This window comes from Lonchura striata, chromosome 22, assembly GCF_046129695.1.
Source record: "Lonchura striata isolate bLonStr1 chromosome 22, bLonStr1.mat, whole genome shotgun sequence".
Taxonomy (NCBI): domain Eukaryota; kingdom Metazoa; phylum Chordata; class Aves; order Passeriformes; family Estrildidae; genus Lonchura; species Lonchura striata.
Genome location: NC_134624.1, coordinates 2,685,921 through 2,709,484, shown reverse-complemented (window position 1 = coordinate 2,709,484; position 23,564 = coordinate 2,685,921). Strand labels below are relative to the sequence as shown.

Sequence of the window (23,564 nt, the reverse complement as noted above, 5' to 3'; positions counted from 1 at the left end):
GTGTACCAGTTTGGGGAAAGTAGCTTTGAATGTTTTCCTTAAGTTTTAGAGGCCAACCTGGAATGACTCAAGACTGATGTTTATAGTTGGGCAGGCAACTCTGGACTCAGATTTCTGATGGGATAAGTCCACTGACAAAGATGTCTGATAAATACACTTGTCCAAAAGCACTTCTGACCAGAATCTAGAAGAAAACCCAGAGCAAAATTACTTGTGCTGCTGTGTGTACAATTTCCATTTGAGCTCTGTGAGCTCCTGGGGTTTGGAATGGTCAGAGAAATTGGCTGGGGTTTGAGGTGTTCATTGGAGGCCTTTTAATGATTCAGTGCTCACTCGTGGGCAACTTCATTTTTCCCTAACTCCAACCCAATTCCCAGCCTAAATGAGAAAAGCAGTGCAACAGCTTTGAGAACAGATTGGAGGTCTGCTGCAGTCGGCAAACTGGGTGGTGTCCATGTGGCAGTCAAGCTGCCTTACAATATTGGGCAATAAACAAGCAGGAACCTTTCTGATATTTAGCAACTACACTATCGTTTCTCATCGTTGGGTAAGATTAACCTTAAGTCAGCAAGAACAATAACATATTTAAGAATAAAAGGGCTGGGTGACTGCTTGCATCCTGGTCTGGCAAGGGAGGGAGAAAGTTTTCAAATGTAAGGGATGTGTTAAAATGCTGCTTATGTCATGGTTGAGATCCTTTTCCATTTGTTGAGTTAAATACAAATAACATTCTGCTGACCAAACAAATAAATATTGCAGATTATTGCAGAATACTGTAAATCTCAGTATTAGGGCTGAAATTTGTTCTTTAGCTGGACATTCAAACAAGAGAAGATGTTCTGTTTGTGCCTCCATGGGTTTTGTATTGGTCTGTGAGTTTTTTCTGTGCTCTTCTGCAGCCTCACTGAGTATGTTTTGTGCTCAATAAATAGCTGGTACTGTGGGTTTTACCAAGAGATCTTGTTCCTGCCTGCTCCATGGCTGCATTTTTGCCAACAGGACAGGGTACAGCCTGGTTCACCCCAGAAACACTCTGAGTTGTCTGTCTGGGTGCAGAAGTGTCAGCAGCACAGTTCCCCGTAGAAAGGAGTAGGGAGAGGAAGATTTTGGAACACAATCCCCACTTCCACCCTCCTCTCCAGAAGGAGAATGCTTGCCACTGCCTGACCAAGTGCCCACGATGCCCCTGACAGCCAGACAGAGCTCGAGGACACGGTCTGGAGGAGGCCCTGCCATGGTTCACCAGATGGGATTTTGGGAGCAGACAGATCTGTGCACTGGAGGTTTGCTCTGCTTCCAGCCGCCCCTGGGCATGCAGACAGGCACGTCCGCCCCAACCACGGTGCCAGAGCTGAGTAGGGCAACATTCGAGCTTAAATAGCAGCTTTTCTGTCTGGATTTAGAATTATTTTGATGTTACTGCTGAGAACCACCAGTATGTGCAAAGCCTGTGGTGTCTGACTGTGCTTGTTCGGTGGGAAGGTCAGAGTGGGATGGGATCTGTGTTTAGCCCACTCCTGTGGGGAGCTGTATCCTCACACCTGTGTGTGCTCTCATTGACATCTGAGCATCTTTTTGTGGCTCACAGCTCATAGCTTTCATCCTCAGCAGACCTGTATGGTGTGGAGGAACATCATCCTCATCTTCCAGACAGGGAGCCCAGGCCTGGAGAAGCCAAGTGCTGCCCAGAAGGTTGTACTGGAGCTGTGCACTGCCACGGTTGGGCTGGGATGTAGTCCAGTGCCCAGTCCAGGGGATTTGTGATCCTCAACATGTAGTTCAGCTGCAACAGGAACCCATCAGTGCAAATTCACATTGCCTGCAGTCATGGGATGGCTGGGAATCATTCACAAGGGCGCCTTCCAAAATTTGCTCTTCAGCAAATTTTCCCATATTACTTTGAAGGAAATGGAGTTGATTGCAATAGTAAATGTGGTTTTGATGTGGCAAAAAGCTAAGTGCTCCCAATATATCACTTTTCCCTTTCTGCTGACACATTCCTCAGTCCCCCTGAGTAAGGGAAGGAAAACAGGAGAGGCGGTTTGAAGAACATGTTGTGCCTTTGATTGACAAGAGGTTGTATAAATCAGTCAAAGGGAATCCTCCAGGCATTCCCTCTTGTGGGAAGATCCCACAGTGCTCCCTGGCCTTGATCGTTCTGTCTGCCGATGTTTGTGTACAAAATGTGTGGGTGGGAGACGAGCTGGATTTGAACCTCGGAGAGGAACAGACATCAGCTCTTCTAATTGAAAGCAGCTTCCTCGGGAGGGGGATGACATGGGCTTCCAGTAACTAGACACAAATAGTCGCCGCATACTTTGGAGCACATACTAAGCTCCTGTGGATATCCCACTTGCTGTGTGGGTCTGAGAATCTGGATAAGCCCCAGTGAGTGAAGTTTGGAGCAGCGTGTGATGCTGTCATTCTTCAAAGCAAATACTTCAGTGCTGGGTAACACCCTGAAATGAGAAGTCTATCTATGCATTCTTCCCTCCACAGCTGTCAGGTGCTTTAGCTGCTGGTTTGCATCACTATAGCAAACTGGAGAACCTTAGGCTAGAGTCTGTTTTTCATAAGTGTGAATTCCTGTGAATAACAATGACGGGAGATGATATTCTGTCTTCCAGGCCTTTGGAACTTGTAGTTCTAAAAGTGTTGGTACTGCAGTAATCACATTATCATTTAGCTTAGAAAAAATCTCTAAGATCATTGAGTCCAACCATTAACCTAATTAATTAATAGGGCCCTTTGGGCAGCTGCCACAGTCTATGATGTCTTAAAAGCAAAAGCGTGAAAGACTCTTCTAGCAGATGATTCTCAGGCTTGGCAGGTGTGATGTGACATTCAGTGCCTGGGTAGAACTGAAATGGGGATGGATCTACCACGTGTGCTGGAGCCTGGTGAGATGGTGGAGTGTGTAGGTACCAGAGCTGTTTATCCAACCCAATTCTTTCCTGAGAAACTTGAAGACCTTTTTATTTTGCCATTAGCTAAGTTTACTGTCCAGCAGTGAGTGGAGAAGAGGCTCTTGAAGCCATTCAGCTCTCTTAGACTTTTCCCACACTTCTCAATTAGACTGTTCTAAAGGAGCCTTTTTACCCCAGGACCACTTTGAAACACTTGTCTGGTAGCAATGGATCAGCCTCAGCAGGGGGAAGCTTATCTAACCTGCTCAAACCAGGCCAGTCTGCCAGCCCACGTGGCCTGAACACAGGCTCTTTATGCAATGCTCAGATTTTTGCTAATATTCTCCAGCAGAAGCAGAAAGTGCTAGGGTTCACACACGCACACAAATCAAACAAGGCATTTAAAAGTTATCAGAGATTTCCAGCCCACCTCGGCAGGGGTTTATTTTGGGTTAGAATCAAACTTTTGGTGAAGGTCTGGGTGATTTCTTAATACAAGTTTTCACTCATCCATTAAGTGGCACTTAAAAAGCACCGAAAGTCAGTGCTTGTGTTTCTTGCAGCCACCTTTTTGGACCAAGAGAGCAGGAGGAGAAGTAAGAATAAGAACAAAACCATATAAAAGTAATGAGACCTTTGTTCGTGTCAAAGAGCTCTCTGACCATATATACTGCAGATGTGGGTAAGATAAATTCCCTAGCTGGAGAGGTATTAAAATAAAAACCATGCTCCCAACAAGAGACAGGCTGCTGAAAACGCAAGAAGGGAGAGTTGCGAAACGAAACATGTCGAATTGCTGGCCTGGATTTCAAATGCCAAAGATAGTTTATGTAAAGCCTTGCTCTGCTGTAAAATGTAACACTATCCACTGGCTAGCCTCAATGAAGCTTGGTCCCAGTTGTTTCAAAAAATAAATAAACTAAAAATCTTCTTCCAGCCCATTAAAGCTGATTTATGTTTTGCCTGTAAGATTCCTCTGTGCTGGATCTTGAGGGACTCAGAATTTAAAGGGGATTACCTCACTTTTAGCCAATCTGGTTTCTCATAACCAGGCATCCCAAGCTCTCTTTGCAGTGCCCAGGCTTTGCCTGCCTGAACCAAGAGGGGATTTCTGTGCAGGACTATCGAGTGGGCATAGGATTTTGGATGACTGATTATTTTCTTGTTTCACTTCAGGGTTTTCTTTTTGGTTTAATATTAAAATTGCTGATGGGAACAGCTTTACTGACAGTACATCAGCACAAGGAATTCCATCTGTTCCTATGGTAATGACAATCAGTCAGTTCACCAAAGGGTTGTGAATCCAGCAGGAACTTTTCAGATGCTCCAGGAACCTCAGATATAATAATCCTTCTAATGCAGTAATAACCTTTCCATGGTGGATATTCCCTTTTTTCTGTTTGCTGTGGAGGTGAAGGCTGTGGTCATTCATGCTTCATTTTTGAAGCAGCTTCACTGAGCAGTGTGTGTTCAGGGTAATTCTGATCATTTCTTGCAGCTTCATTTTCACATCTGACATTGATGGCACTGCAAGGCTCTCTGGTACTTAGATTCTGTTTTTTTATTTGTTTATTGGTTTTAACTTTTTCATAACAGGACTTGGGAGTCATGTACTTCATTGAAAAGAGCAGTATGCCTCCAATCCCACTTTTGCCTGCCATGGAAAGGCTGCAGGTGTAGGAAAATGGTGATTCCACTTGAACTGGTTGGTGAATGAAGAAACCAGTTTGCTTCAATTGGGTTCTAGAGGCAGGACTTTCCTGGCTACACCTGGTTCCACGTTCACAGGGCTATGTGTGGCTCCTCTGGGGTTACAGCAATATCAGGTTTAAATAGGGCAGTGCTGGAGCACCGTGGAGGCAGCTCCACACTGTCTGCGTGGGAGCTGGGCTGTTCAGAAGTGATCCTCACCTGGGCTCCAGTGGGAAAATTCCTGGTCCATTTCTGGGGACCATAGTTGTTATAAATGCTGACCAATAACCAAATTCAGAGGAGATTGTTGGCTGCTATCCTGCTGCTGTGAGTCTTTAGCTCCTGTTCATGTTTTGGTTTCTCTTACTGGGGTGCAAGACCTGGAAACTTAATTTTGAATCATCTCATGGTATTTAGAAGCACAGTTGTTCTGCATTACTTTATCCTGGGAGTACACCTGGACTTTATTTCCCCACTTGAAGCAGTCAGGATCTTCCTTGCTGTCTTCTAGGTCAGTTTTGGTGTTTCTTTTTCTCCTGCTGCAGATGTGTCGTACCAAGGTGATCGACTTGAATGATGGTGTGTCCCAGTACGCCTGGTATCCCTGCACGGCCAACTTCCAGTACTCCCACATGACACAGACCATTTTCTGGCTGAAGGTAGGAAGTTCACACATCATTCAGAAGTTTCTTCTTTGCCTGCCTCTACAAAGATTCTCCAGCAGGCAAAATATTGTGGGCCAGCCTTCCCAGGACCAAGCTGCTCTTTTCTGAAGTATGTTTAGAGCAAAAGAAGAAAACAATGTTTTTGAGCACTGTCTAGAGAGTCAGTAGTGAAGTCCCCTCATGTGTGACAAGGCTATTGAATTTCTGAGAGAGTTCAGCTTCAGGGCTGTTTGACTTGAGTTTATCTACTTTGTGTAGGAGAGATTGGAAGAGAAGATTTCTGTGTGACCTGGGATGGGAAATCTTCTTTTAAAAGTCCTGGACTGGCTCCTGGGGATTTTTAAAAGCCCACTACAGTTCTCCACTCAGGCTTTGTGTGGTTTGTGTTTTCCCAGGCTTATTTTTCCCAGCCTATGGTGGCTGCAGCAGTCCTTGTTCACTTGGTCACTGACGGGACCTACTACCTGGACCAGAAGCAGGAGACCATCGGTGTGCAGCTGTTTGACACCAAAGAGCAAAGCCACGACCTTGGTAAGACTGTGTTGTATTAAACTCCCTCTTTACTGCTTGCTTAATCTGGTGATGCCCCCATTCACCTGTACTCCTGCTCAGATTTTTTCAGAATCAGACAAAAAGGGTGCTTGCTCCAATCCCTGATTCTCACAGAGTTTGTTGAAAATGATGTGTTATTTTATACAGACATTACTCCATAGCTGTTCACTATCCATTCAGAGGTGATTTGCTCCTCTTCAGTTACAAAAATCAGCACTATCTCAACGCTTCACACCCAGCACTGATGGAGATACACTGATGGTGCTGCAGATGAACCTCTGGGAACAGGGAGTGAGGGACCTGCACCAGCTGCTGCAGCAAAGGCTTCTGTTTCACAGGGAGTGCTGGGTGATCTCCAGTCTTGCTTGCAGGGAGGTCTCCAGAGCCATTTAATGGCCAGGATTCCCCAGGTGAAGAAGTTCAGGTGGTGAAGGTCCAGCTCCAGGGCCCTGCCAGGCTCCTGGCGTGGCCTCAGGCAGATGTGCCTGGCAGAGGCAGGACCTGTTTTTGTGCTGAAGTGCTGGCATAGACAGGATTTGTCTCTACCCTTGGCACAGGGCCCTAAACTGGGGATGTTGTGTCTGGTGAATTGATCCAGGCTGCATTTAACCTCTAGAACCCAGGAGCTCTCCCTAGCTCCCAACTCTGTGTCAGGGTAGGACTTGCATAATCCCTTTCCAGATGTTCTCTGCCTTTTTTTTCACTGAGGAGTAAGATGGCCAGGTCACCTTGAGTGCAGTTTTTAAGGAAACAGAACTCCCATCCCCCAGCTTTCTGTTTTACTACAGCATTTCAGTTTTAACAAGCTGAAATTCAAATGAGCTTCCCACTAGTGACGAGGAGAAGGGGCACAGAGTGACAAGTGTTGGATGAGCATCCAGGATAATGCAGAATTTGGTGGGGTGTGGAGGAGAACAAAGGAAATACGTGTGGTGTCTGTTGTCCAAGAACAAACTGAAATTTGTAGACAGTTGTGCAGGTTGAGTCAGGATGGCTCCCACTTTGCCAGAGCCCTTGGATTAATTTTACCCTCCTTTTGCAAAACAGTGGCACATAGCTCTATCCCTCTGAGAAATAAATGATGGAGTCACGAGCATGCCAGCAGTACTTAATGTGACATTTTATAGGGACAGACAGGCAGACTGGGAGAGAAAGAGTACAAGAAAGAGGAGCAAAGAGGAAACTGAGGGTTAGGTTTTGAAATCTTCAATGAAGTTGCAACATGAGTTTGGCATGGCTCAGCCTGATGTCTGGATGTCGTCCCAGCTGAAATGCTGTTTTCATCATGGAAAAGCCCCTTTGACCTTTCAGAAGAGGCTGCCTGGAGCAGAGGAAAGGTGTAGGTGGGCTACCCAGCAGTTCTCACTCAGGCAGAGCTCCCCATTGCTGTTCTGTTTGACTTCTGACAGGGACATGAAGTGCTTTTCCTGGATATTGTGTTTCATGTGTTTGAATTATCACCGTGGCAAGCTGGAAACTGCAGCTGAGATGCAAATGTTGGCATGCACTGGGGGCAGGACTGACTGAGACACTCAATGAGCCTTAAGAAGAAGTTTCGTGGCAAACTAAAAGTACATCCAAAAGGAAGTAGCAATCATTTAAATCTCAATCAGTCCCCAGTGTTCTGAAGACATTGCCACGAGCAAAGAATATCCTATCCAGACATGCAGTTTCCTGCCTTCATCAGAGCAAGTGGACTCACAGAAAATAATGTGAAGCTTCTTCTGAGTGCTGGTAGGAGATGGAGAGGTTGGGATGCCAAACACCTCAGTGCTGTTGGTTCAGAGCCATCATAGACACCAGAGTTCAGCTGCTGAGCTGAATAGATAGGTACAGAGGCACAGAAACAGAGGTTATCCTGAGACAGCTCTGACTGCCCCCATGGGCACCTGTGCCATCCTCATGGGTATTTCAGGGCGATTAAGAAAGCTTCACCTGTCCAACCACCCTTTTCCTGGCCAGAAATAACCAGAGCAGCACAGCTCTGAGTTCTGTTGTGGACACCAGCTGAGTGCAAGGAATGAAATAGAAGTGAATAAACAGCCTCATGCCATAAGGCCTTGGCTTTCCATCAGAGAAGGCAGAAACTTCCAAGGAATTTGGGAACCTGGGATTTTGAGTATTAACTGCACCTGTTTGTAAGTGAGAAACGTGCACCGTTCCACAAGGAGCTGATATCAAAAGACTTCTGGGAGGCAAGTAGACAGGGAGGTTATTTCAGGGTCAGGTGAAGACCAAAACAAAAAGAGGCTTGCTTTTTTATATTATTTTTTTTATTACAGGAAGATTTTTTAAGTAGAGGGTGGGAGATAGATGTTTAAAGAGTGTGTCTTAATTCACAGGAAATCACTTTCTAAGGAGAAAAATGAAAGCCTTTTTATTCCTTCCCTTTTGAGTCAAGAAATTCGAACTGGGGGAAAAAAATAATAACAGAAATCCCTGAGCCAGTTAAACATGCAAATAGAATTTATTTTATTTTCAAATTTGTAAGTGTATCAGGGTAGCCAAGGGGCCTGGGCCAAAGCCATTGCTGGGGGAGCTCCAGTGAAGCAAATGGATCTGGAGCCAAGCTGATCCTCGGAGTGATGCCATGGAGCTGTGGAGGCAGAGCCTTGCAGGCAGCCAGCAGGCCATGAATCTCAATTAATGAATTTTGAGGGCAGTCGACAGCTGTTTGTCCTCGGCCTTCCTCCTGAGATGGGTTTGGCCCATTTGAATTCAGGTTGCTTCTACCTGAAGGTGGGAGTTTCTTCCCAGCTGTCACTGAGTGCCTCATCCACTGGACAAATGGGATTCAGAAGTCTCCTTGCCACCTCTCTGGTGTTTCTGTGCACCACAACCTTGAGATGCTTTTATTTCCCCACAACACAATTCTTTTCTTCTCGAGTGACATCACCTGTAAAATCCTCAGTGGCTCCATCACCCTCATTTCTATCTCCAGGACCAAATACACCTTTTCTTGCAAAGAACAAGATACCCTAAGGCTCAAAACTATTGATGAAAAAATCAAATCTGGGCAAATTTAGTGGAAAACTCATGCAAAAAAAAAAAGTTTTACACTGAGTGCTAATGACATGCACAGCTCCAAACAAGCTGCTGGTGCACAAAGCCCCCCAGCCTGCCGGCACTGTTTGATCCTGCATAAAAAGGCTCCAAGTGTCCTCCAGGACCCGTTTTACAATAGTGTGACTCTGCTTCCCCCGTGCTGGCTGCTCCTGATTTACCAGAGCACAATAGGAACGTAGCTGTGGTCTAAAGGAGCGGCTCCCAGGGCCTGCCGCGCTCGCAGAGAGAATGGCAGCCTTTCTTCAGCTGTCTGGAGGGATCTGCTTCTCTGCTAAGCTCTCCCGAGCGATTTGGGAAGCCCCTCCAGGCAGCTTACCATAACTTTTCAGCTCTATAGGGCCATTCCTCTGGGTGAAATGCCTCTGAAGTGCCCAGGGCTTCGGGAAGCAATTGTGTTAAGCCTGACCCTTCCTCTGATCTTGTCTCTCCTCTGGCAGGTGTCCACGTCCTGAGCTGCAGGAACAATCCCCTGATTATCCCCGTCATCCATGACCTCAGTCACCCTTTTTATCACACCCAGGCTGTCCTCATTAGCTTCAGCTCCCAGTTTGTGGCCATCTCCGGGGTGGCCCTGCGTTCCTTCCACAACTTCGACCCCATCACCATCAGCAGCTGCCAGCAAGGACAGACCTACAGCCCTGCGGAGCAGAGGTGAGCGTGTCAGCCCTGCTTCCCTCTGCCTCACACCCACCACCCCCAGAGCTGGCTGGGGCTGGGGAGGAGGCAGGAGGGGCACAGCAGCTGAACCCTGCTGACCCCTTTGTGTCACGGGTAAAAAACCGGCAGTGTTCTCATTGATCAGGATGGATGGGACATTTAACCCGCACGGGATGCTGTTAGTGAATTATTTCCTCTTCCTTTCTCCTCCCTCCTTTATGCCAAGCCTGGAACTGGGGCCAGTTCGCTCTGCACACATTCCCCAGCCCGGCATCTGTTGGTCACTCACACACCAGCTCGGTCTGAACCCCGTTGTGCTGCCAGGGTGCCAGGGCACCTCCCAGGGAAGGGACCACGAGGGCACAGAGTGGTGCCCATGCCCTGGAGGGGCTGGATCCTGCCAGGTGCTCAGCCCTGGGCTGCAGGGCCATGGCCATCAGCACCTGCTGTGCTTTTATGGCTGGGTGAGGCCCTCAGCACCTCTCTGGATCTGGCCCCTATTCTGAAAAGCTCTGTGGGACCCCCCAGGATGAAAGGTTTATGGCTACCGTTTTATTCTTGTTGTTATTACAGACACATCAATAGATCACCACCAGCCCCTCTCAGTCTCTGCTTTACAGCATCCCACTGAGATTGTGACCTTTCATGGCCTCTGGTGCAGCAGCTTCATGGATCCTTTCAGCGAGGCACTGAAAAGGAGAGAATTTAGCAAAACCCCTGAAAGAATAAATTTTTTTCTCTCTTTGTGAATTCAAAGTTGTGAGCAGTTTTCATACCATAGCAGCAGCAATAGTAAAACAAGTTGCATATCCCAGCAAACCTCTGCTCAGCCTCCTAAGCAAGCTGACAGGTTTTTTGATAATGTTCTGGCTTGTTTTTAGGACCTGCTTTTATTCCAGGAAAGGCGGGAGAGTGAGAAGGGGGAGAGGAAAGGGAAAATAAAATTCAAAAAAAAAAGAAGTATATCTATAGCTAGATCAATCCAGTCAGTGTGTTCTGACCTAGATTCAAAGCGTCTGATCATTGTGTGCAATAGGTTGTATAAATTCAGAGGCCCAAAGGCAGCAGGATCAAGTTTCAGATGAGAAGTCTGGTGGTGGAAGTGTGGCCAAATCCCAGCGCCAAAGCAGGACAGAAAAAGGGCAAGAAAGCCCCACTGGAGGAGATGGTGAGAAGGAGATGGTGAGAAGCAGCAGGGAGCTCAGGAGGACTGAGACACAGGGCCACATTCCACTGCCCTCTCAAGTTTTCAGTAGGAATTGAACCATTTGTTCACTTATTGAACTAGAAGTGCTCTGTGTTTATAAAGTTATTTCCTTAATAAAAAATGCATCTCCCTTAGGCAAAGCTTCAGCGAGCCTCTGCAACCCAGCAGCACAACCTTTAGAAATCCCTTGAGGAAAAATCACCCTCCTTTTGCCTCTTATGCTTCTTCTTGATTTTTTGGCATCATTTTGTTTTCAGGATGCACTGAACCCTCTCAGCCCCCTGCTCTCCCAAACCCCCATCTGAGCCTCACTCTTTCAAAGTAATGTTTTAGGTTTTGCAAGTTCCAGCACTGGATTGATCATAAAGTTTCCCATGTCTGACAGGGATCTAGAAACTCTCAAAAGTAAAGCCCAGGTCCAAAGGCAATTGAAATCAGTGGAATTATTTCCACTGATGGCAGTGTTTCAGTGGAGAGTCAGTCCCCAGTTTGCCTTGTGCTGGGATCTGTTTTCTTCTGGACAAAAATCTCCAAGCAGTTCAGGTACCCAAGATGTAGAAAGAGTTGTGCATGGAGCTGTGCAGCCAGGAAATAGGTGACACCTTTCCTGTCACCTGTTGTCTTTTTCTTTGGTTATTTTACCCAATCCAGGAAGGACAGAGAAAGATAGATTTTAAAAAGGATTTCTTAACCAGCTCAGAGGCTGGACATGGGTTTTCTGCCTCCCGTGCTCACAGTCTGCCCATCATATTCCCTTGAGGTGCCAGTTCCACACTGCCCATCTTTGCCTTTTCCCTTTCCCCACTGGTTGCATTTGCCTAATATGATTTTTAAGGTATTTATTAAAATTTTTAAGAAATTTGCCTTCCTATGTGTGATCATCAGTTTTACCCCTTTCATTTTCCTTAGGTCAACATGGATATTTTTTGCCTGCTTTTTGGCTTCTCTCTATAAGAGGTATTATTTCTCTTTTTCAAGGAGAATTATTTTTCTTGGAGAGAATTTATAGCCAGATACAGATATTTCTAGGCAAGGGTGCAGATATTAAAATTGTGAGGGAAAAGAAATATATTGTTCCTAAAAGTTAACACAGTTTTTATTTTGAGGGTGAATGGATCTCTCCCATGGGTTAGTGACAACTTAATGACTGAAACTAAAACATGCACTTACTCTTCTTTCTTAAAATATGTATTATAGTTAATATTTTAGAGTAAAATGGGCTTAAATCTAAAAGTCTAATTGAACTTTATAGATAGTTGTCCTCAGTCATCATTAGTTGTTTTGAAAATCCATTCCATCCTCCTGAAAACATTGATAGTTTGAAAATTCCTACTCTGTCCTTTCCAATTTTATTCTTCCAGTTGTTTTTGTCTGCTGCCAGTGACTACAGGCTCTTTTTTTTTTTTTCTTTCCAGCAGAAGTTTACCTCACTGCTGGAGATGTGCTGTAAAAATGACACTCTTTATTTCCACGTTGCATCCTTAGCCCAGATATAATGGCCTGGTTAGTTCTTCTCTTGTGCTTTATAGCTCAAATTATTATACTTTTACTGTTTCCTGTGTAGCCTCATGCAGTGGACGGTGAAATTGAGTGTGCAGAAGCAGAAGTGTAATTTCCCACCCTGCAGTCACTCAAGCAGAAGAAGGCCTGATGTGCTGTGGCTGCCTTTGACAGTAGTTCCTCAAAAATCAGGTTTTTGTCTTTTTCACTGGGTAGGAAACAGCAGCTGTGGGTCACCCATCCCTGCAAAGCAGTTTGTGGGAAGTGTTGCTTTTCCTTGGTGGCACTTCCCTGCCATGGTCACCAGCCCTGCCCCTTCCACCACCTCTCCTGGTGTCACAGTTCCTCTCCTGCAAACTGCAGGCTGGAAAGCCCAATTCAGCTATCAGAACTGTGAATTTCAGGATTTTCCATCTCTCTACCCCACCATTAACTCTGTGTTCATACTGAAGACAGGTACCCCCTGGGTGCCCGCAGCTCTCCAGTCTCTGTGCCTCACATTGTCACCACCTTGTGCTTTCTAATGAGTGTACCAAAAATATTTTCCTTTGCTTTCTCTGGTTAAACCTTGGCACAACCTCACTGCTACGGATTCAAAATTGCTTCTGCAGGGGAAACTTTGGGTTTTCTTCCCTCTGTAAGTGTGCATATCTGGGTGTTTGACACCGTAGACCAAGACCCAGCCCTGGCCACCACACCATCACCTGCTCTGGCCTCTGTGGAGTGGTTCCCCTTGAGCTGCACCCTTTGCTGCCCCAAACAAGCCCCAGGGATTCAGAGCCCACTCCAGCTCTTCTCTTTGTCTTGTTCTCGCCTGCTGTCAGCTTCCCCAACAAGAAATGATGAAGATAAATCTTCAGCAGCAGAACAAATGCAACCGCTCTTTACAACTCTGGTTATTTTTTTTTTTTCCCTTTTCATAAGGGGGAAAAAAGGGTTTCCTCGTCTCTTTTTGTTGTGAATTAATGCAGCTTTCTCTTTCCCGGATCGGCCGCCTTTCCCCAGCCCTGCATTCTGTCATTAAGCACAATCTCTGTCAGCTTGCTTCGGGTGAAATTAATGAATTTCTCACAGAACTGTTAATCATAGAAGCTTTGGTCCGTGACATGTGTTATAATTCAATGGGTTTTTAACCTTCGCCCCGTTTTGGTAATTGGCAAACGGCATCATTTGGCTTTTATTAAAGTGGAAGGCAATGCATTTTCTTTGTTTGCCTGGACAGACTCTGGCAGGGAGACCTGTGGGGCTGCTGACGCCCAGGGACACGGTCCCACTTCCAAGCTGGCAGGGTGATGGGGCTTTGAGAGCTTTATCAGTTCAATATGGGCCCCCCTGGCAGGAGCAGCTCACACCACGGGGTGCAGGCAGGCTGCAGGCAGAGCCTGTCCCCAAGGAGAATTTGCCCTGCCAGTGATAGGGACAGTGAGGGGGACGTGCTGGCTCACGCTTCTCCTTTCCCTGGGGCTTACCTTCCGTTGGAGCAAAGGTTTTCTGTAAACCTTTGGGTTTAGCTTCATTTTGACCCTTTCAGTTTGAAATAGGGGCTTGCTGAGATTGCTGTCAAAGCCAGCAGTACTGAGGTGACATCGCTGAAGGGACCTTAGGTGACACCACTCGTGTTGTTGCTCTCATGGATCAGGTTTGAAGGCAAACACCTTTTTAAGAAAGAGCTTGATCCTTCTTCCAGTCAGCACAGGTTCACCAGTCCCCATCCAGCCCCATGGATTTGGGTAAATATTCAAGATTTTGTGTTAATTCAAGGAGGCAATGTGCTTTAGCTGAAAACTAAAGAAGACAAAGTCATTGTCACCTTTTCAGTTATTTTTTTTTTTTTTACATTTATACAATAAGAAATATGGCTAGTAGCCTCTGCGTATATGTAGAAAGAGAGAACACATTCTTGCCTTTAGCAACCTCTAGGGAGGAGAACACAAACCCATTGTAAGGATAAATATGTTAGAAAAACCCTCAGAAAGTTATATGTGTGTGAGCCGTGTGGATGGTGGCATAGGACAAAACCAAATTGCACTTCAGATCTGCAGCCCAGGCTGGACCAGACTGTGGAAAAGGGAGTTTTTTGCTCTGTCCAAGAGATGTTGTAGCCCTCTTCCTACAAAGTACCCACCATGAACTTTTAGTCTCACCTGAGCCTAAATATGTGTCAGAACCATCACAAAGGAAACAAATAATTAAGACACCACATTAAGATGAGTCCTTGGAATAGCACTTGACCTCAGGTTAGGAAAAGAAAGTTTGGCTGCTGTAAGCTTTTTGAAAGAGGAAGTCCTGGATTGTTTTTATATGAGGAAGGAAGAGCTCCACTTAATTGTTACAATTTTCATTAAACATGTTAAAATACAAATGTTTCTAGGATTGTGTCACTGAAGCCCCAGTTTAGCAAAGCCCTGAGCTATTTGCTTACATCCCGCTGTAGTCAAACCTATCAGTGGGACTTAACTGTGCTTTTGAAGTTAAGCACATATTTAAGTGCCTTGCTGAACTGAGGCCAATATTGGCACAGAGAAATACAGATTTAGAGCCTAATGACCGAGCTCATTTAGATTTGGGATGGGCAGAATGGATTTGAATAAAGTAAGAGCTGGCTCTGAACTTCAGCCTACATGTGGAAGATAACTCAGTCCAGGGCTTTTTACATTGTTGAAACAGCCTTCCCTGATCTGTTTTGAACATGCCATGGAATGTGTGCAAGAAATCCACTGCTCCTTGCACTCACCTCAGTGTGAAGATGTTGTTTTAGGAAATTGTACACTGCCAGGGCAAGAAGAGGAGCAAGTGAATCCTGAAGGGGACTTAATAAAATAAACACATGTCAGGGAATGTCCCAGGCACCAACACTTGTTCAAGTAAATCATCAGAGTGGTCCTTGGGTCCTTTATGTAGCTTTGCTCCAGACTACTTTGTACTTTGGTAAGGATTTTTGGGAGTTAGGATAGACCAGGAATGATTTGAAATAGGCAGTTTTGATGGCAGTTTTGATGAAGTTACATGATTTTGACTGCAAGAAAATGGGATAAACTGTCATATGCCAGGAGTAAACATGAATTAAAGCTGAAATTATTTCGTTCTCAGATGCTCTTATATTGTTTCTTTCCTGAGGAATGCACATTTTCTGGAACATGTGATGATTGACCACTGCTAAATGGCAGTACCCATGCAAGTGCTTCTGTAATCCACAGATGGATGTGATGGATTCTTTGTCTAAACTTTCTACTTGGAGATATTAATTTCTCCTTCCTAATTCTGCTTTTGCAGAGCTCAATTCAGGATCATGACTTCAAAATTCATTGGGATTTATGGTTGACAGTAGCTGATACCAAATTGGAACCAGTAGCTAGAGAACCAGAAATATTTAAATTAGAAACATTTGGTGGCAGTGGTTGTTTTTTTACAAAAAGTGAATGGTTGTATTGTTTGTCACTGAAGTCATTCATATAGAGTTACAGACAGAGAGAGCTGCCCGGATGATCTACTAACCAAGGCATAATCTGGAGCCTGGAGGGGGTGGCTAAAAATGTTCCCTGGCCATTTCAGAAGACCACAAGGGGACTTGTAAACAGAAAGAAGAACATCACAATAAGTGTTTCTTAATGCCTTTGTCTGTGGCGTTTCAGTTCTGTAGGACTTCTAAGCCCAGGCTTGCTCATCTGGTGTCCTGATCTGAACTCCAGAAGCCAGATTATTTTTCTCCTTTACATTGATGGAAATGAAAAGCGATGCCACTGACTGCGGTGACGTTGCTTCAGATTTCCCTCTGTGCAAATTACATGGGTTTTCTTGGGCTCATCCTTCCCTCTGAAGCCATTCAAGTCTGAATTCAGTGCTACACTAATTCACATAAGTATTAGATTAAATAAGCCTGCTAATTTTTTTATTTTCCCAACTTTGATGGAAGAAGACTTTCAGATTTTGAGGCAGTTTTGCAACGGGCAGTCGAGGTTTGCAGTATGTGCTTCTGAGAGTGGCTTGGCAGTAGCGCTCCTTTTTTTCCCCTTTTTTCTCTTTTTTTTGAAGTGAGTCAACTTCCTCAGCACTGCAGCCCTGGCACAGGAGTCACTTGTGCTGCAGCCTCACCATCTGAGAAATGGAGGGGAGCAAAGTGAGAGCTGGCCCTCATGGGCCAGTCCAGCTGGGACATGTAACAGGGAGGGTTCCACAAAGCATCCTTCCATCATTTACACTCTCACTCAACATCCAGCATCAGATGTTATTGCTGATGTCAGCTGAGGATTTAAACAGCAGGACCATGAGGTTGGTAGGGTTAGGGAGAGGTTGGTAAGGTCCTGCTCTGCTTGGGGACCCGCAGAGTGTGAGGCTCGTGGTGTGAAAGGAGTGTGTAAAGCCTGAGGTTCACAGCCCTGGGTGACTGGTGTTGGGCAGTCGCAAGGCAATAGCACTTGGCTGTTCTCCTCACCTTGTTTCCCAGCTGATGGCCACCACAAGGATGTGCTGCTCACTTGTTCTGCTGATGCTCCATCCAGAGCCTTGGCAATTCTTACGGAGTGAAATCCATGGCAGTTTAAATCTGTAGTCCAGGCTGTGAGATGCAGTGACTGGAAAATGTGTGAAGTCCTTGGTTAGTGGGTGGGGATCCTCCTGAAAGTAGGATCACCCTGGACAGGCCAGCTGTGGCAGAGGATCATCCATCCTGCAGAAGTGAGGAGCATCACAGTTGTGCTGATAGCCAGGGGTTTGTTTCATACATGGGTATGGAGTTGGCCAACACAGAGGTGGAATTCTCCTTCCTCAGCTCTGTCAACAGGGATGCTTTGTGTACCATGAGGAAATGAAGTATTTCTGAATGTAGAAATTGTTTATGGCTCATCACACTCCAGGGAAGGGCCAACACTGAACAAGCAACCTTAAATTACAAGCAGCGGGCACTTCCCATGTAGCACTAGTCTGGGACAGAGAAATGAGTTGTGCAGGTACATAAATACTGTAATTTAATCTGATCTAGAGCTCAGTAGAGACATGTGCAGATGTGCTTCTCTATCAGTAACAGGGGGATAACAAAACGAGCCCAGGTGTCTCGCAGGGGTGTCACGAAAATTAATTAGATAATGTCTGCACGGTGCTTTGAACACAGCAAAACACCACGTACATGCTAAGTCAGGGCTTACTAAGCTGAATGGGGCTTTAGTGGCTGTTAACCGTTTTTTCTAGGAGACAGGAATAACTGCTTGTAATCTATTTCAAAATACGTGTATTGATACATTGCTTTCCATTCTTTCTATAATTTTGTCTTTCAGGTTCTTCCCTAAACAAGTAGATGGTGAAATAAGTTAATATTTTCCCTCCGCATAATTAATTTAACTGTATTAAAATTAAATTAATTTTTAATTTCATCAGAGAAATATCACCTTGTAGGGGTCCTTATCCCAGAAATTTCGTCTCTATTCCAGAAACACTTTGCACATAGAATCATGGAATGGTTTGTGTTGAAGGGATCTTTAAAGGTCATCTGCAGTAAACAGAGACATCTTTAGATCTGATTGCTCAGAGCCCTGTTCAACCTGGCCATGAGTTTTTCCAGGGATGGAGCATCTCTGGGAAACCTGTATCAGTGTTTTACCAGCCTCAGTGTAAAAATATTTCTTCCCTCTCTCTAGTCTAAATCTCCCCTCATGCTTTAAGACCCTCAACATTTTTATTGCTGTTTTGTTGAGGGATTACCCCATACTCACATTTGAAGATGTGCTATAATGTTTGACTCAGGTTCCCAGAGATGGTGAAAGATTTTGTGTCAATCAGACATCTCTGTGTATATAAAAATTAAACAAAAATCTCTTTTTGCAAGTTGTGCTAAATGCTACAATAATTTTCCAGAGGGAGAACAGACAGTTTTCATGGGGGAAAGATTTTATGGATGGCAGGAGAGCAACTGGAGAGATCTGAACGACATCCTGCTGCTGAGTTTGATAAGAGCTTATCAACACAGCTACACAGCTATGTTTGGTGTTCCTCGTGAAGTGGAATAAAATGAATGTGATGATTTCAATTGAGCTTCTCAAAGATAAGAGTGTCTATCACAGAAACTCCCCCTCCCATGTGGACACTTATCACTGCCAATATCAGCACTCCTGAATTCAGCAGATTTAAAATTGCATGGGGCATGGGGACTGCTCTTGGAGGGAGTGTTTCCACAGGAGGGAGGGAGGGATGGATGGGTGGATGGATGGATGATGGATGGGTGGATGGATGGATGGTGGATGGGTGGATGGACGGATGGGTGGATGGGTGGATGGATGGATGGATGGATGGATGGATGGATGGATGGATGGATGGAGAAATGGACATTAATACAGGAGTAGGGAGGTCATAGTGCAGTTGAATATTGCAGGACAGAAGGTATTTCTGCAGAATTGGTAGGCTCTTCCCTTTTGCTACAAAACATGTAATTTGCTGCCATTGTCATCACTGTGCCCACTGCCTCTGTCCTTCACGAAATGTGCTGAGAGGCTGTGGAGCCCTTTCCTGAGCTAGGCTCAGAACTCTCTGACCAAAACCTGTCAATCAGACCCTGCTCTTGTGGAATGGATTGAAATTACCAAATAACAACACCACCACACCTTGTCTCCCTCCCAGCTGTGTCCACTACTCCTGCGAAGCCACCGACTGCCAGAGGCTGGAGATCGAGAACGCGGTGCTGAACTGCACCGGCGGCACCGGCTGGGACAGCGGCGCCCAGTGCAACGTCAGCTGCAGGACTGGCTACATCCTGCAGATCCACAGAGATGATGATCTCGTCAAAAGCCAGGTTTGTCCTGCCAGGGCGTTTTCTCTTTATGATGCACAAGACCAGGATGAGCAAACAGCTGTGGAGAAATTGAGGAATAACTCAGGGTACACCCCAAAATATCAGCCTAGCCTTGGGACAAGGTCTGGTCCAAGTGCTTGTGATTAGAACAGGAGCCCTTTGACTCTGTAGGAAGAGTTTCTGGCAATGAGCAAAGCTCAGATGTTCCCTGAATTTAGAAATTTTCAAACCAAAATGTTTGTGTTCAGTCCTTGTTTGATCTCACTGGCTCTTCTTAGACAAACCATTTGGTTTGGTTGAGTAGAGGGAGTAGAGGGGTTGGTGTTTTGGGAGTAAGATGCTTCTGTTTTTTGCACAACCAATTTCTGGGTAAAATACTTAATTTTTAGTCCTCAGATTGAGACTAACAGCATACTAACTTCTTTGCAGCATTTCAGTCCATCTGCTCCCAACCACAGCCTGACATGTACAGCATGGAGGGCACAAAGCACCCAAACCTTTTGCTTCCAGACAAATCGCCAAAAACCTCCCCCATCAGGGCAAGAAATGCTTCCCATCATCTCTAATCCGTTCATTAATGATCCAGTCCTACAAAAGCAGCACATCTTCATGCAGTGAGAGGGGTATTGAAATAAAACAGCAATTTGTTTAAACATCAAAAACAATTGCAAGTGCTTTGTGCTGGGGGAGGTGGACGAGCTGCACATGCAGCATGGCCCTGGGAGCAGGATGTTGGAGAGGGGGATGCAGGGCTGACACCCCACTTTGGGCCATTGCCTCTAACAGTGCCAAATCTTCTGAGTGAGACCTGGGGGTGGTTTCCCCCGTCAGCACCTTCTCTCCCTGGTTGTGGCGGCAGCGCTCACATCTGGGGCAGCACTCACATCTGGGCCGGGGCTGGGGCAGCCACACTCAGCAGCCTGTCTGTACTTGTGAAATACTGTGTTCTTCATAAGCTCGCAGAGGGGGGAGACAGAGTGGAGGGGAATGAGCCAACCCTTTCAACTCAATTACAAAACAAATACAGGACCCCGCGAGCTGGGGCCTCTTCCATCCTAATTGGCATCAGCACCAGAACCCCAGCTCCAGCTGAGCATTTTTACAGAACAGAAAACCAGTTCTCAAAACGAGCCTGAGTGGCTGAACCAGGAAATTGTTGGAAGGGATCTGTACATGGGGTACATGAAGCACAAACCAAATAAAACAGCTTGAGCATGCTTCACCAGCCCTGTGTTATTTAAATTCAAGCATTACCTTTTGGGGAGGCTCGGCCAGCTGGGCATGGTTTTGCTGGGAGAAATTTGGTTTCAGAGCCTTGATCAGACTCATATGACAGGAGCAGAGGATTTTAGCACCCTCGCTAATGTGATTCACTGCCTATTACAACACGCTTCCTCTCACCCTGCTCTGCTATTCCACTTCGTTGTCTTTTCCACCAACAAAACCCCCTGAGGCCACTGGCTTTGTTTTGTTCAGTGCTGTGCATTCACTGTTCAAATCAGGGAAGGAGTGGAGCATCTTAAAGATACCCATGACCAGCTAAGCACATTAAACACGTGCTTTTAAAGTTTTGTTATTGTGCTTCAGAAATCCTCTGGAAAGGAACAGTTTCTTTCACTATCATCTTGTTTTATCTCTTTGTGTCAGGTGCTTCAAACCAGAACCTGTGGAACATATAGGCAAGAAATGAATCATCTGAGAAAGTCCAGAATTCATGGTCTGGATTTCTCATATTAAAAGGCATTGTGCTTCTTCCATATTTTCTTCCTAGCTTCAGTTCCTTTTCCAGTCGAAGTATTTGGGGGTGAGAAAAGGCACATGGGTTGTTGTCCATAGCCAGAGGGACTTTCTGTCATGGCTGAAGAACCTTGCACAAAGATATTCCCTGTTTAATTTTGTCATTTAATTGGTTATTTCACTAGTTTGACTAATTGGAAGGTGTAGAGATACATTTTTTCTCATTTAACTGTCAGTGTGTGGGGCTGCCTGAGGAAGAGGAGGAAGGAAGCAGCTTTGCACATGTTGAGGTTTCACACTCTTAGGTAGGAAGGAGGCTGGGCAGAGATGAATTGTCTCAAAGAGCAGACTGACCATCAGTGGCCCACAACCACTGCATGCTGGTGAAGGTGATTCACAGACCAGTGGAAACACCTTCGTTTAGCATCTGAACCACATTTGTCTTCCCTATTTCACTGAAAGACAAAAAAACAGGGCAAAGAGAGCAATAAAAAGTGACATTTTCAAAAGCACCTTGGTGGTGTAGTGGCACAAGTCACATTTCAAATCAATTGTTTACATCTAAAGGGTCTTTGAAAAATCTTCTCAACCGTTTCTGCACTTTCTAGACTCTAAGTCTTCTGAAGCCACCATTTTAATCAGTTTTAGGGCAAAACATTCATTCATTCCCTCTGTGAGAAACTCCCTTTCCCAAATTCTGTTAAAACCCTGTAAAATCACCAAACCCTAACACTAGTAAGCACTCTATGCAGCAGAAATGGTTTGCTGCTTGAAAAGAAAAAGAAAGCTGAGCTGTTTACAGACTCTTGGGCTTTCTCTCATCCTCATTCAGGGACTTCAACAACAACAAAGGGGTTTGCATAGTGATGGAGCAAAATCCTTCATGTATCTTTCTCACAAAGAAGATCTTGGGGATGTTTTCATTCTTCCTCCCTGATTTCTTCCCACCCCCCTGACAACTCCATTGCTCTTTCTTGTCTTCTTCCTCTTTTCCCCCTTTGTCTTTCACTGCTTTCCTCCCCCTTGTCCTTCACTGAAAGCCCCTCTCATTCAGTAACTTGTTGTCATCTCTCCTTGAAGCTACCACCACTGCTGCTCTGGTCAAGAGGTGTTATTTAAAACCCAGCAGCTCCCTAATGTTGTGCAAAGGCATCATCAATCATGCCAGGAAAAGAAAGCACGGCTCATGTGGGTTCAATTAGAGGCACAGTAGTGGGCAGAAGTGGAAGAATACTTAGAGGGGAGGGCACAGCTGTTCATTTTTAAGGAGAGGAAACTTCACATGTGAAGCATCGCTTGAAGAAGGGGCTGGCTGGGATCTTGGGCAGCAGGAAGGAGACATGAATTCTCCCAGGCTGTTAAAAGTCCCGAGAAACAAATCTTTCTGGCACCAGATTTGTTAAAGTTTGCATCCTCTTCACTGTATCTTTGGAGGCCCCTTTTCTCTCCCCCCTCTTTCCTCCTTGCCCACCCTCCCTCCTTGCTTGAGCCTCTTTTGGAAGGCAGGACATGAAGGGAAGCAGTTGCTGTGATGCCAGTCAAAGCAGCACAAAGTGCCCAAAGTGACAGCTAATAAACCAGATGAGAAAGCCAAGTGCTTCGTGTGGGCTGCTGTGAGCTGGGTGACCTTGTCAGATCAGACAGGCGAAACAGGCACGTGCCTGCTCAGCTCCGGGTGGGAGAGCTGCAGAGGCAGAGGCAGATGCTGCCACTGAGACCCAGCGCCAGATCCAAGGGCTGATCCTGTCAGAAATGCCTCCAGGGCGTGGCATGGAGCTGGGGAGGGACAGGATCCTGCTCAGCAGCCAGGGTGCTGTCCCTGGGCACTGCAGTGGTCCCACCCTCAGGTGTGACACTGAGAGAGGGGAAAGTCAGAAGCTGGTGGGTGCCATCAGCAATAATTTCTGTGGTAGGTTTGTCCTCTGTGCTTCCAATCAGAGCCACTGGTCTTTGTCTCCATTGCAGGGAGTGCTCTCTGCTGTGTCCTGCTGCAGTTACATGTGCTTCAAGTGATGGCATGATAGACATGCTCTAAAATGTGCCATTATTATGTCTGACCTTGAAAACCTTAGCTTCCATCATACCAAATGTGGAAAAATTACTGGGAAAAGCTGAGTAAACAGGGTCTTACCTCCATGGGCACAGCTTCTCTGCTTGGGAATGGCCTTCCCAGTGTGCCAGGAAGAGGAAAATCCATAGGGGTCTGAGAGGACTCCTACAGATTAGTTTAGGGCCTTTGTGGGGAAAGTACCATGGGCAAAAACCCAGAGATGAAAATGTGGAGATGCTAATTATTAACATTTTGGCATCAAGGTCTAGAACAGGGGCACAGACAAAGGACAGTGGGAGTATGGCTGTGGAGAGGGATCCCTCCTAAAGAGAGGGGGTCCCAGGCCTGTAGCACTTCCAGCAGGCTCTGGTGTCCTGCTGCTTTCTGCTAACAAAGGCCACGGGCTGCAGCTGAAACACTCTCACAAGTGTAGCTTGGGCAAAACATTCCTTTTGTAAGGTGGGACTGTCATGCACAGATACTGCTTCTGTTTAAATGTTTGTGCTATACTCTGGTTTCTGTTTCTTTGGTGTTCTCTAAGGAGCATCTGATGTGCAACCCTGTCATTAGAGAAACTTCCTCATGCACCACGCTGTGTTTCAGAAGCCAGTAGCAGCTAGCAGGAACATTCATTTATTCCTAAACTAGATCACAGCAACACCAATAACTTAATTCCTGAAGCTGAATCTCTTATCATTGATACAGCTTCCCTCTGTTCATAATGGATCCAGTATCCAACATGAAACTATGCAAG

General features: G+C 45.7%; 1 protein-coding gene across 1 annotated transcript in view; it reads left to right on the top strand.

The window, feature by feature from the left end:
- PAPPA (pappalysin 1) overlaps window positions 1-23,564 on the top strand; it is a 174,752-nt gene that overhangs the window by 117,309 nt on the left and 33,879 nt on the right. Inside the window, exons 11-14 of the mRNA XM_021551415.3 lie at window positions 5,144-5,257; window positions 5,659-5,794; window positions 9,319-9,532; window positions 18,852-19,023. Of these exons, the coding sequence (XP_021407090.2) occupies window positions 5,144-5,257; window positions 5,659-5,794; window positions 9,319-9,532; window positions 18,852-19,023 (636 nt within the window). The remainder of the gene's footprint in view (window positions 1-5,143; window positions 5,258-5,658; window positions 5,795-9,318; window positions 9,533-18,851; window positions 19,024-23,564) is intronic.